This window comes from Biomphalaria glabrata, chromosome 13 (assembly GCF_947242115.1).
Source record: "Biomphalaria glabrata chromosome 13, xgBioGlab47.1, whole genome shotgun sequence".
Taxonomy (NCBI): domain Eukaryota; kingdom Metazoa; phylum Mollusca; class Gastropoda; family Planorbidae; genus Biomphalaria; species Biomphalaria glabrata.
In genome coordinates, this window is record NC_074723.1 from 21,689,837 (window position 1) to 21,703,022 (window position 13,186).

Sequence of the window (13,186 nt, forward strand, 5' to 3'; positions counted from 1 at the left end):
ATTTATACCAAAAAGTGCTACTAATAATAATAGTCAACAGTTGAAGATAAACTAAAAAATCTTAACAATCAGGTAGAAATTTACTCAATTTTTTTGTTTAATATTTACAACTTAAAAAAATGTCAAAGAAATAACTTATTATGTTGTATGTTGCAGTGTTGAAATCAAACAAGAAGGCAAGTCAGATGCTCTTCTTATTGACTTGGCCACCTCACCTAAAGAAACTGCACCAGAAGTAGCTAAGAAACCCTCCAACTTGGATATCTTTGACTCACTGTGTATCTCCACTGAACAGCACTATGGCAATATAGATCTCCCTGAGCCCCTGTTTACCACGAAGGAACCAGATCCTTTTGATGTCAATGCTCGCTTCCATTCTGTGCCAAATAATGGGGTCATTAACTGGAACAGCAATAAGGAAAGTGTTAGCTCATCTAGCTTCGTCTCAACAGAAGATAGTATTAAGAACCTGAATAAAGCCGCAAGTGGTATAAACTTGTCATTAGAGGCCCCAAGCACACCTTCGTTTCCACAGTTGAAACCCCTTGGGAGCGCTGTGACAAACAGCCCAGTAGGGTGTGAAAACAATCTAAGGGGCAAGCAAAACTCTTCTCCAGTCAGTCAGTCTGCAGCTGTTGCATTGCTTCCCCCAAACAGCAGAGTGACACAAAATAGTGACCAAGCAAAAGAGTCTGCCTTTACTTCCATGAGTGGTGGACTACTATACTGTGAGCCTCCATGTGAAGATCCATCTTATCAACCAACTAGGTCTGTGACAAATGGTTTTGTTGGACAGAACCACAGGTTTAACTCCCCTGCACTTCCCAGGCCACAGAGCACAAGTAACAAGCTGAACAATTCTGAAAGAGACCTCCAACTTAAGCCTGCTGCTGGTCTTAACCCAGCATTCAGAGAACGGCTGGAGAATGTGGTACAAGCCAATGCTGGTCAGTTGTCCAACAGCAAAGTTTTAACGCAGCAACAATCTCCCCAGGCCCTGCCTTCTGGAGACTTAAAAAACTTGCAACAAAGCCCACGCAATCCTTTTCTTCAACAGCCCCCTGTCTCATCACACAATGTTGTAAAGCCCACTGCGAAAATGAGTCAGCCAGACCCAGACAAAATCAAAACAGAAAAGGCATTTGACTGGCTGAATGAAGCCTTAAAGAGCAATTTGACCATACAGTCACAGAAAATTATGACCAAAGACTTCCAGCTTGTAGGGGAGACAAGTAAAAAGGATCAAAACTACTTGACACATCCAAAGTCTGACTCTTTGTCACAGCAGAGCTCCAGCGGAGATGAAGGTGTCAGTTCATCAAAATCTTTGAAATCAGATAAAGAGATACGCTCATTTGACAAAACTTTGAATGCATCACGTTTACCTTTATATGATGATGTCCCTGCAGAGGCTGCTTGCCAATCAAGTCACTATTCTAACTTGGCCAATGAGCAGGAAATATACCAGAACAAAATGGCATCATTTATTGGCAATGGTAATGGTGCTGTTGGTCAAATGTATACAACAGAGCACTATGCTGACAGCTCTGCTTTTAGTGATGCAGCTTGGGACGATGAGTTTGATGATGATGAAGAAGAATTCAATGAGAATATTCTGAAGGAACTAAATGCCGAAGATGCTCAGTCACCTTCTAGCAAACCGCCACCTCTACCCCCCAGGACTTACCAAACTAGTGTACATAATAGTAGATCAACTACAATGTCAGATAAACCTTATATTCTGCCTTTAAAACAAGATGGACACCAGTTGAGCCATACGCACTACTTCCTAATACCATCAATAAATGAGCAGGATGTCTCCTACAAACGAGAAAAGTCTCCGCCCCAGAGAACAACAGCTACAGTGAAGCCATTTTTGGTCAACTCTGGCTTCGACATCAGTGATGAGCGCAGCAATGTCAGAGATTATCAGAATGTGAGCGGCCTGATGCGACAGGATGTCATACAGAGGTCTCTCTCGAACATGTCTAGCTCATCTTCTAAATCCAGTGGTGGGAGCTGCGGCTTAGGGGAATCCCCACCCAGATCACATCACCAGTACCATAGATCACAGTCCTCGCCTTCCAAACCACGGCCTATACTCTCTCAGCGGAGAAGTGTGGTGGACGATAGCCGCTACATGGGGACCTCACCTCAGGACCGCATTGCCCTTGTGCAGAGCCGTGTCATTGGTGTCACGGATGATGAGTGCTACACTGCGTTGTCCACCACACATTGGGACGTGGAGTCAGCCATTAAGTACCTAAAAGTAGAACAGTTATTTAGACTGGGTGTGGCATCCAGACCAATTTGCCATAGGCTCTTAGAGTCATTGAATTGGAACCTGGAGTTGGCCAGCTCAGTTATAATTGATGAAGCAAATAACATGAAAAAAGCACGTGTTGAAAGCACTGTCTAAATATAGCTATTCATTTTGTGCATAGATAAAAAATACTTTCAGTATGTATCTATTTTATGCATTTATAAATCATATTTATGGTAACGGGTGCAAAAAATGATGAGAAAGATTTGTTGTAATATAGAAAAATTGTATTGAATTTGTTGCTTCAACTAAGTTACTAGTATATTACTAATACAACTGTAGAAAAAAAAATCTGCCACATGTGTGTAAAATCTCTACCTAATTGGTTAGAGAAATAGTTCTAAAATATCACTTTGGTCAAATATTATGTTTTGTCAATTAAAACTATAGTTCCAATACAGTGGACTATGTTTTGAGCTTGGTAAGCCATGACCTTAGCCATTATATTTCAAATATGATTGATCTTTTTTTTTCTAGTTAATTGGCATTTGTGTTTAAATTAGTATAAAATTCAGTTGTAAATATTTGTTCATATCTTGTACCTGCTAATGTATAGATTTCACCTATCCGTCCATACAAGTCATAAGTTGAAAGTCATACATATAACTTGTCTTACGTCTAAGAGATCTACCCCATTTCTACATACTAGGAAAGTACAGAAAACAATTGTAGAATGCTGTGTCATTGGTGTCACAGATGATGAAATCGTGATTATTAAGCTCAGTTATCTACAAAAGTTACTCACTTGACCTGGTATCATATTGCAAATAATTGCAGTGTTTTTCCATGACAAAGACCAGTGACTATTTTTGTTTGATTCGCTAACACTCTTATTGATGTCTCCCATCTACTGGAAATGACTTGTTTATATAAATATTTCCAAATCATTTATTTTTGTTTCAATGAGTGTCAAGCAAAACAAAAAGCTTTAAACACAATTGTGAACAATCGGCATGTTTTGCCACAACTGCTTCTATCATTGAGCATTATTTGTATTTGTCTTCATTGTCATGTTCTTTCATGGACAATGTGAGAGAATCAAGTTGTTGTTTGCTGTGTCACAGTCAAGTGGAACTCTGATTGTTGCTGACGTGTAACATAGGTCACATTGTTAGGATAGATGATATATAGTGCTCTGAAAAATAAATAGCTTTATCACTGGCTCACTCAGCTACTCTTTGAGCATGGTCTAAGGTAAAAGTGTATCACAAAGTAGTTTCATTGAAACATTTTCTCTCATCAAACACACTCATGAATTTGTGTACACTTGTACTACCAATTGTTGTGGGAAGTCATATAGTCTTTTAGTTAAACTTCTGGTGTAATTAACATTTTATTAGATGCTCATATTTGTTTTAAAACCCTAGGGATTCCAGGCAAACTTTATTGACACAACTTCAAAGAACTGTTTGATTGTTAGAGGGAAAATTGTAATACCTTGAATCTATCTACCCCTGACACAAATCTAGGACAGAAAAATAGCTAGAGATTTTAATATGAATTCCTTCTATTTTGTGATTGGATATTCATCACATTCTTTTCTTTTGTTGACATGATTATTTTTTTTTTCAAATTTTCTTTTATATAGCATAACTTTCATCTATTTAAAAAAAAAAGGGGGGCTTTGACCATCCTTTCATGTGTGTTTGTCATTAAAATGATTTTAATGGTAGTTTCTTTAAATTTGATAGAATAGCTCCTTGTGAAAAAGAAATTTTTTTGTATACTTGCAATTGTTGGAAGTGATTTGTCAATCTGTGATGTAATGTCAGATGTGCCTCTTCCTAGGTTCAAAGGGAGTTTTAAGAGTTCATGGTCTAGTTCAGATTCACTCTAAGCGCTACATTAAATATATACTAAGATTACTTCAAGCTGTAATTCTTTTATTATTAATTGCAGTTAATTTCTATCCCTCTGTGAACTTTGAATAATAAAAATTTTAAACTGAGACATTAAAATGGTTTTAAAAAATTTATAAATCAATTAATTGTCACTGACAATACCTTGTACCGGTACTTCTAGAAAAAGTCTGGACTGGTATTAACCAGAAGTATTGTCTTTTATAAAAAAGAAAGTAATACTTTGACTAAAAATTCATTCGCAATAGTTGAAACAAAACCCAAAAATTTAAATTTGAGAATGACTTTGCTTTGATGATTTTTGCAAAATGACTGGTTTGGACAATGACTTTTCTTTCATCATTTGTGCTATGTGACTTGTTTTGACACTCACATAGAGTGAATGGTATCAATGACCTCCAATAGGGTCAGTTGAATATCTGTTATTATAAGAAACATCAGTGACCAGCATTATCACTCTGTGTTTCAAGTTTGTTAAGCAAAAAGATCATGTTTCAGTTCATCTATTTAGATATTTTGGATCATTTTTCTTCTTCATTCTGTTGTGTCCTGTTCCGAGGCAAACAAAAATATTTGTTGGGACATAATAGGCATAGATTTTCCTCAAATTTGGATGAGAGCTGGTCCATTTTTGGTTTATTCTACTCTACTTTCTTTTTAGATCATTCATTTCACTTTCTTTAAGATCAGCAGTACAAGGCTCTTTCATTGCAAGGCTTTCTCTTGTGCTTCAGGTGAAACTGGTGGCTGAACAAAGTGATACTGTATGCAACATGTTGAATGTTATTGTGATAACACAGACTGCAAAAAAAAACTTGACTTTCTCTTGTGGTCAAACTGTTTCTCATTGTGATGCCATTGTTGAATCATTGATAAATGTTAGTGGCCTTTAGAGTGTTTGGTGATGTACTTATTCTTATCACCTTTAAACTAATGTATCCTTTCATTTTGTTTGTTGCATACCGGTACCTATATATATATATATATATATATATATATATATATATATATATATATATATTAAAATAGAATCAACAATTTTTGTTATTTTAAGCATTTTGGAATGTTAAAATTAGTTTCTCTTTAATAAGAAATACATTGGTATACTAATAAAAATGTAAATGGATAATTTAAATCTAGCTGTAAATGTATTTTGATTTTTATGTTTCTAATATTTCTTTGAAAAATGGAAGAATAATTATTTTTTATAAAGATTGGTAAATTTGATGTTTCCATATCTTGACTTGTAAAGTACTGAATACTGTATCATCTGGAAATACTCTGCATGTTTTATTTATTTTTGACTAAATCATTCTGTATTAATTCTGAATTTAGTTTCCTTGGTTAGACAACATTTGAACATGTAGAATTGTTTATTCATCCATGACCAACAAGTGTAACACATTGCTAGTCAGTGTGAACAAAACAAATAGCATGACCATCCATCCAACAATAACCTGGTCTACTTTCACACATGTTCAAATAAACTTGCACCAGAATGATATTGTCAAAATGATCTTAACCAATACTACACATATTTATGTTGCACTATCCTCTATGTGTCTAGATTTGTGTGCTGAATATCTTTTTGTTGAATGTGGTTGTGTCTAGCATCTTTCTGCATTCATAGATTGTAGGAAACACTAGTGTTTTGAGTAACTCAATCATTTTTTGTTCACCCTATTTGTTGTGTACCCATATACAAATGTATCAAACATATTTTCTCTATCATGTTGTGACTAATAAATATGATTATTAATGATATGAAATGGGATTAATCATTTATTTTTGGAAATACACATCAATGTATCTATCTATGTAGCTTTATGAGATGAACAATTTGAAAAAATCAAAATTTGTATGTTGACTGTATTTGTCATTTGACTACTATTAGAATCAATGAAGATCATTGTAAATCTAGTCACCAAACATAAGATTTAGAACATAACTAAAAAATACATGGAGAAAAATGGAACATAACTAAAAAATACATGGAGAAAAATGAGCTAAGTTCCTTTCAGTGTTTGAATTTTTTAGTCTAAAGCATTATTCATGTGCTAGGATTCAATTTTCACACAACTTTTTTTGAAGAAATGTATATACCAATCATGCCTTATTTAAAAAAGAAATATTCTCAAAAATGTAAGCAGACTCCAGCATCTCTTTCCCCCCCCCCCTTTTCCTTTTGTTAACCCTTGTCTCAGTTTCACAGCTCATCTTCATTGTGATGTTGTTAAGTATATGTAACACAGAGGTCATAACCTTTAACCTTAATACTCAAAATGTTTCATTGCTAATTATTGCATTTTTAAAAATATATTGTGTCTGCTTGTTGTTTCAGTGGAAATGCACTGGAGATGAAAAAAAAGGAGGGGGGGGGGGGAGGGGGGATAACAACTAAATAGATGTTTCTTTTGATTTTTGATTAAACTGACCTATCACGAGTTAAAAAAATAATTTCAGACCCTGACATAATTGTGTAATGTCATTGTATACTGGAACATCATCAATCAAATCAGTTAGAGATTAAAAAAAAAAGAAACAGCCTTTGAAATACAATAAAAGATCCTCATTTGGAAAAATCACACCATTTAGTTTATTTCATTCTGTTAATTTCAAATTTTGCTATAATTTATGAAACAACACAAACCTAAAACTGTAAATATATTTTTTTTAAGGACATGGGAAATGGCTTTTATTATTAGAATGTCTAATGCTAATTGCTTGATAGAAAAGATACTTATAGTATAAAAACTTTAAAGTAAGGTAAAAGCTAGACAGTCCTAATATATATATATAGTTTAAAAATCACACTATATTTGATTCAGTTCAGAAATAGTATTCTAGTGCAAAAACAAAAATACAAATGCATAAAGAATATGTCAAGAACTATTTACAGCATTTTTCTAATTTTCTGTATATTTTTCCTGTAACTCAAATGACATTTAAACATAATTATCACCATCAGTATCTCTTTTTATTTGTTTCTTTATCTCAGTCATAGGATTTATTTTCTTATAACTATTTTGTATGACTTAAAAATAAAATCTTCTAAATACTGTATATTTTTTATTTTTTTAAAATTGGAACAGCTTTCTTAATTTTTGAATTTTATACTGCCAGAAAATGTTTTTCTTGCGATATTTTATTAAATAATGGAAATATTTATATTCTGTGTATTTTTTTCTGAGACGCTATCTTATTATGGTTTATGGTTGTAGCTTTATACCTTGAAACTCAGTTTTTGTCTTGCTTCCCTTTAATTAATTCTCCATTAAATATTTGCTAAAGCACTATATGTATTTTGAAACTTTATAATTGTTCACTTTTGCATTGATGTAAGTTGCACATGTATGTTAAAATGTTGCTTAGAAATAAGCCAAAAGTTAATTTTAATTTAATATAAAAAAAAAAGCATTAAATTATTTCACCACTACAATTTTTTTTTTCTGTTATTTCATTGTTTTCTATCTTCAGTAAGAATCACTTGTCTGAATTTATTTCACTGAATATGTTACAGCACTGTACACTGTACTTTTCAGGCAAAGTAGAAAATAAATTCAAAGCTTTTAGCTGTCAAAATGTTTTAGTGTTGATTGGATTTTTTTTTTTTAAAGGCATCTAAGGCAGTTAGTTGGTTTTTAAGGTGCAATTATTTATTGTATAGGCTAGTTAATGCTATCTTTGAATGCCAATGTTATTCACCTTATTCTCTGATATATTTTATTTATAAAAACAAAACAACGTGAATATTTTCAGCAAATAATTTTAAACTGTCAAAACAGGGCATAGTGTAAAATGTTGTGTTACAATATAGTTCACTTGTCTCTTTTAAATGTCATTTACATTTTTATTCAATGACAAAAGTGATCACACCTTTTTTGAGTTGAATCATTTCAACTTTTTTTCTTGACAATTAATTAAGCCAAGGACAATTACAATTTATATCTGCTATTATTGTAAAAAGGAAATAGATCAGACAACTTCAGAGCCCCATTACATTTACCCACACACACAAGAGGCCCTTATAATCAAATAGCACACAATTTTTCCTTGGCACAGTCTTCAAAAGAGCTGACAGCTCAGCAGCAAAAAGCTGGCTAGAAGAAGATAATTAATTGTATAAAATTATGAGCAGAAGGATGGCTTCCTGGTTGTGTGGTATGTCCTCTGGACTGACTTTTGGTGCTCTCGATGATCCCAGGCCATTCCCTATTGTCCTGTTTTGGGCACAGATGTCCTTATTTTCCAATCTGAAGGAACATCTGAAACATGTAAAACAAAACATTTTGACTAGGACTTGAGAAGGCTGAATGAAACCTTCCCTTATGTCAGATAACAATATTTGAACAATGTAAAACATCTGCTAGTAGCTTACTTGATGCTAAATGAATTATTAAAACCACTTGATCATGGACTGAATATACAAATTATCATTACTCTCGTTCTCTTCATATTGTTGTAAAAATAGATTTAGACTTCTCAACAATGTTTTCCTGTTAACTTGACAGTAGTTTAATGTAGCTGACATCTATTCTCCTTCAATAATTCTAAATCTATATTTACATTAACTCTGGTGTTACGGTCTAATTGCCTGAGTAGAAAAAAATTGACCTTTAAAATTATGTGATTTATTAATTTTTGTTTGTTTGTTTGTCCTTAGATATATGTGGTAAACACATGAAACTGCTTTAAAATGTACATATGTTTATAATGTACTATATATATATATATATATATGGATTAAATGTTAATAACTTTATACATGTCTTAAAGCATGATGTAGTCAATGTAGAGAAATAGTTGACTGACCAGTGCTAGTGCAGTGAGAATGCGGCTGTGTACTACAAAGAAATGATAAAATTGAAACTAGGTTGCTTATTTCTTTTTGATAGAATCTAAGTCTAGATATAAATTTAATACAAGTTATCTATATCTTTCCTTAAATATCTAGATTTAATACAAGGTATCTATAGAATAATATATCTGTCCTTGGAGATCTAGATTTAATAACCAGGTATCTATAGAATAATAAATCTGTCCTTAGAGATCTAGATTTAATAGCAGTTACATTTATCTATAAAATAATATATCTGTCCTTAGAGATCTAGGCATGGTCTGAAAGACATATAAATGGTGAGTTTGGTCTTTTGTGGCCTTGTGATATGCCCTTAGGATTGTCATGAAGTAGGTTTGGACTAGGGCAAAACTTTTCTTTCAAGAAATATCTGAAACATTTTTAAAAAGTCCATGGTAGATACTACCATAGTATAAATAAAGGCTTGGTATCAAAGTGATTGTGCACCTTGTTAGTGAACTGATAGTTTTGGATGTACACTTGATAGGTTTAATCAGCCCCTGAGTTTACCATAATGCTTAGCAGAGGAGAGTGAATATGGATGTTCTACTCACAAATGTTGGTCATAGAAACTGATCAATTCGAATGTTCTTCCTCTGCTATCGAACACATAGAAGAAACAGCCTGCATTCCTATGTGTTTAAGTATAAGCTGTATTGTGCATGCAACTTTCCTTCAGTTGATCAGGAAATGGAACAAAGTTGTGTCTCAACATGATCTGGCTGAGGTCTTGAACATTCAGTTAATGACATATCTGACTGGCTAATTTTGATTCAAATCTTTCAGCCACTGGTCTAGCTTTCTTTTTTGGGTATGATGTGTAATGACCATATTTGTATACCTCCAATAAAGACTAAGTCATTGCTTATGTATAATTATAAATACTAATGATTCTGAGGGTGCAATGCTTGTCGACTTTTTTTTTAGCATTTTATTGAAATTTAATTAACCTTTTTTTTTCATTTCTAGAAAGGTAAAAGTGTCCTTTCATTTTCCAAATGGGTGTATCTTCTATGTACAAATTGTTCAAACATTTCGTAACTCAAAATCATTGGTAAAAAGAGAAAATGTATAGCTACATTAATGTTGGTTCTAGTTATGTCAATATATTTTGTACCCTATCTGAATCTTTATAAAATTATTTTCGCAAAGTTACTTTCAAATGTGAAAAAAAAAGTTATTAGGTAAAAATTCTTATTTGTATTTTTGTCTTGTATGTGTAGGTCTATGTGAAAAGTTTATGTACGTGTAATATCATCACTGGTAACTTTAGAATTCATAGTACAGAGATGGTTCTAATCTTATGGGCTGTATTTGTTCTACTGATCAATGAATGAGTCACTATTCACCCTGGTCAAGTATTACTCTCTATGACCCAAACCCAGTCGGCATGCTCGCCAAGCAGACAGACAACCCATTTTGGTTTTAACTTCCTTTACTAACCATCACTAACTTCCCCTGTCTTCACTGTTAGTAGTAGAGTTGAGACGTGTACTTGTAGAATGAACAACAAAATATCAAAATAGTCATATTTAAATATTAAATGTAGTTGTTTTGTTCCTATCAATTACTTAGTAATTTATACATTCGTCACTTGATGGCTTGAAGACTTTGGATAGTCAAAGAGCCCCCCCCCCCCTTTTTTTTTTTATAATGATTCTTACCTTATATATGTTAGCTTTATCTTTTTAACAAAAATATCATGTTTTTTTTTTTTTTTTGCATAACAACAGTCACTTTTCGATTTATTATTTTTTTTTGTTTGTTATCAGCATTCATAACAAACATTTTTAGTACGATTACTAACAACAATATTGTTAAACCGAACTTTTAGATGACAGAAATAAAATTCAGAATGTAGGCCTATTATGGCATTAGTTATTTATGTTCGAGTGTGTGTGTGTTGCCATCCAGTGATGGTTACTTTTTGTTGTTTTTGTTTCAGCAAAATAATTTGGACTAGTACGAACATGTAGGCTATAAAATGTAATTTTTTTAAAGGCACAAAAAATACTGTAATTGGTAAATTAGAAAAGAATCTGTCTGGTTGATGCCGTATGCAAGACTCAGCATTATTCTTTAAAATATTAAATTTAAACAGGCTCTGGACTGGAACCCACAGGTGAAGAGAAAGGCTGGGAGACGAAGTAGGCGAAGTACTGTTGCGGCCATATGCTCCACTGGGAATCAAAAAGGTCGCAGGATAATTTACATACCAGCAATGAAATGAATACACCACTTTTTCTCATCCCTTGTTATTTAATGTACAAAGTCAAAGTAAGCATTTATTACCTCAGCTTGGACTAAACCAGCTAGTTCCGTTCAGGTGTTCCCTTCATTTGCAAGAAGATCTGCCGATATCGTCATAAGGAAATCAGCATTAGAATTTGTGTCCTAAGAATTAAGTTCTTATTGATTCTTTCTAAAAGCGTCAATTCTTTCTTTTCGCGCTTGCCGTATTGCCAGCACTTGGTCAGTGTGAGGTCACGGCACTCGTCCTGGCGAACATGTTTTGCTAATGACCTACATCAAAACTGACCTCTAGTGGCCTAATTCGTTGCTTAGATATCGGGAGTTCAGGAGGGATTCAGCAGAGACCTTCTAGCAGACTCCAAAAGTTTAGAGTAACTCCATTAGTAAAATCTCTAAAATTCCAGGACTTAAGACTAAAAAGTAAAGTAGCATATACCTAAATCAATTCCAAATACAAAAGCACAACCTAGTAAAATACAGAGAAACAAAATAAAGGCACATTTCTTATTCTTATGCTAAGACGAATTCTTACGAAGCTTATATCAACTCTGTCTGTCTGTCTGGTAAACAGTTTGTACACGATATTTCTCCCACAACCAATCTCGTATCATGATGAAATTTTGCACAATTATTTCTTGCATCTAACAAAACAAGAATAAAATAATAATAACCAATTAGTTAATTAACAATTGGTTATTAATTATTTTGTTTGGTATCCAACAATGGAAAGAAATCGTACTTGACAGATGCGGTGGTAGGTCTATAAGTTGAATTAGTCCCCTTGAGGAGACTTGAGCCAAGAGTGAACAAATTATTTTTTTTATGCTTTCAAAAAAACGATCTTTTTACACATCATGTCTCCAACCAAGACGTTTTGAAACGACTACGCTGGCTCGGACATGTCAATCGCATGCAGATGGAAGAATCCCCTAAGACATCCTATACGCTGAACTTACGAAGGGAGTCAGACCCAAGGGCCGCCCAAGACTAACCTACAGAGATGTCTGCAAGTCTGCAAGCGAGACATGAGGACCACAGGCATCAACCAAAGTATATGGCAGGAGTCAAGACAGCATGAAGACAGAAATTTCGCCGAGAGCAAAAGAAACGAAGCTACATCAGAAAGCTGCCTTGTGCTAGCCCAAGGACAAATGAATATACATGCACGAACTATGTCAAACTCTGCTGTTCTAGAATTGGCTTGATCAGTCACTCCAGATTTTGCCCGTCTCAATACGAAACCAATTTTAAGCCAGTGACTCATCTGGGCGCATCCATATATTTAAATATATTTTACACAGATGCCCCCCCCCCTTATTCTGTTTTCCCAACTGGTCTACCATGGAAAAAACTGTGGAGATTGTGAACAACTATATGTATTCACAGTAACAAGAAAAAAAAAACAAAACGTTGCCAACTAATCAGTGGCGGCTTCCGTAGATAGATATTTAAAGCCTGAAGAATTCATTATTATTGAGAGTAGGTGCTCTACGAGGCAGTAAGATGCAAGAATTAGCCAAGGTTAAAAGTGTAGACTTTAGCATCCTCGTAGAAATGTCTATGAGATGAAATGGATATGCGAAGATGGAAAAGATAGGCGAAGAAACCATTAACTCAAATGGACTTCCACAGTGACTACAACATTTCACTTTATGCGAAGTCATCATGGCTAGCTATGACCCTCGACCCATTCATCATACCGTTCCTCCCAGTGGGTAGGTGGGTGGAGGTTGCATGCTAGGAATACAAAGAACGCCCTCGTGTGGTTCGACATCCGGGCTCGCCGAGGCATGCGGTAAGACGTGATTTGATGAGCCACGATCCTACGAAACGGATCTGATTTAATGATAATCTAGTGGATGGGAGTCGATGAAAAGAGACAAGCTAGCATTC

At 34.1% G+C, this 13,186-nt stretch overlaps 1 protein-coding gene across 3 annotated transcripts in view; it reads left to right on the top strand.

The window, feature by feature from the left end:
* LOC106057399 (activated CDC42 kinase 1-like) overlaps positions 1-10,906 on the top strand; it is a 43,781-nt gene extending 32,875 nt beyond the window's left edge. For all 3 annotated transcript variants that reach the window (XM_013214566.2, XM_056007719.1, XM_013214567.2), the window contains one exon: positions 157-10,906. In XM_013214566.2, coding sequence (XP_013070020.2) covers positions 157-2,419 — 2,263 coding nt within the window. In that variant the 3' untranslated portion in view covers positions 2,420-10,906. The remainder of the gene's footprint in view (positions 1-156) is intronic.
* The last annotated feature ends 2,280 nt before the right edge of the window (positions 10,907-13,186 follow it).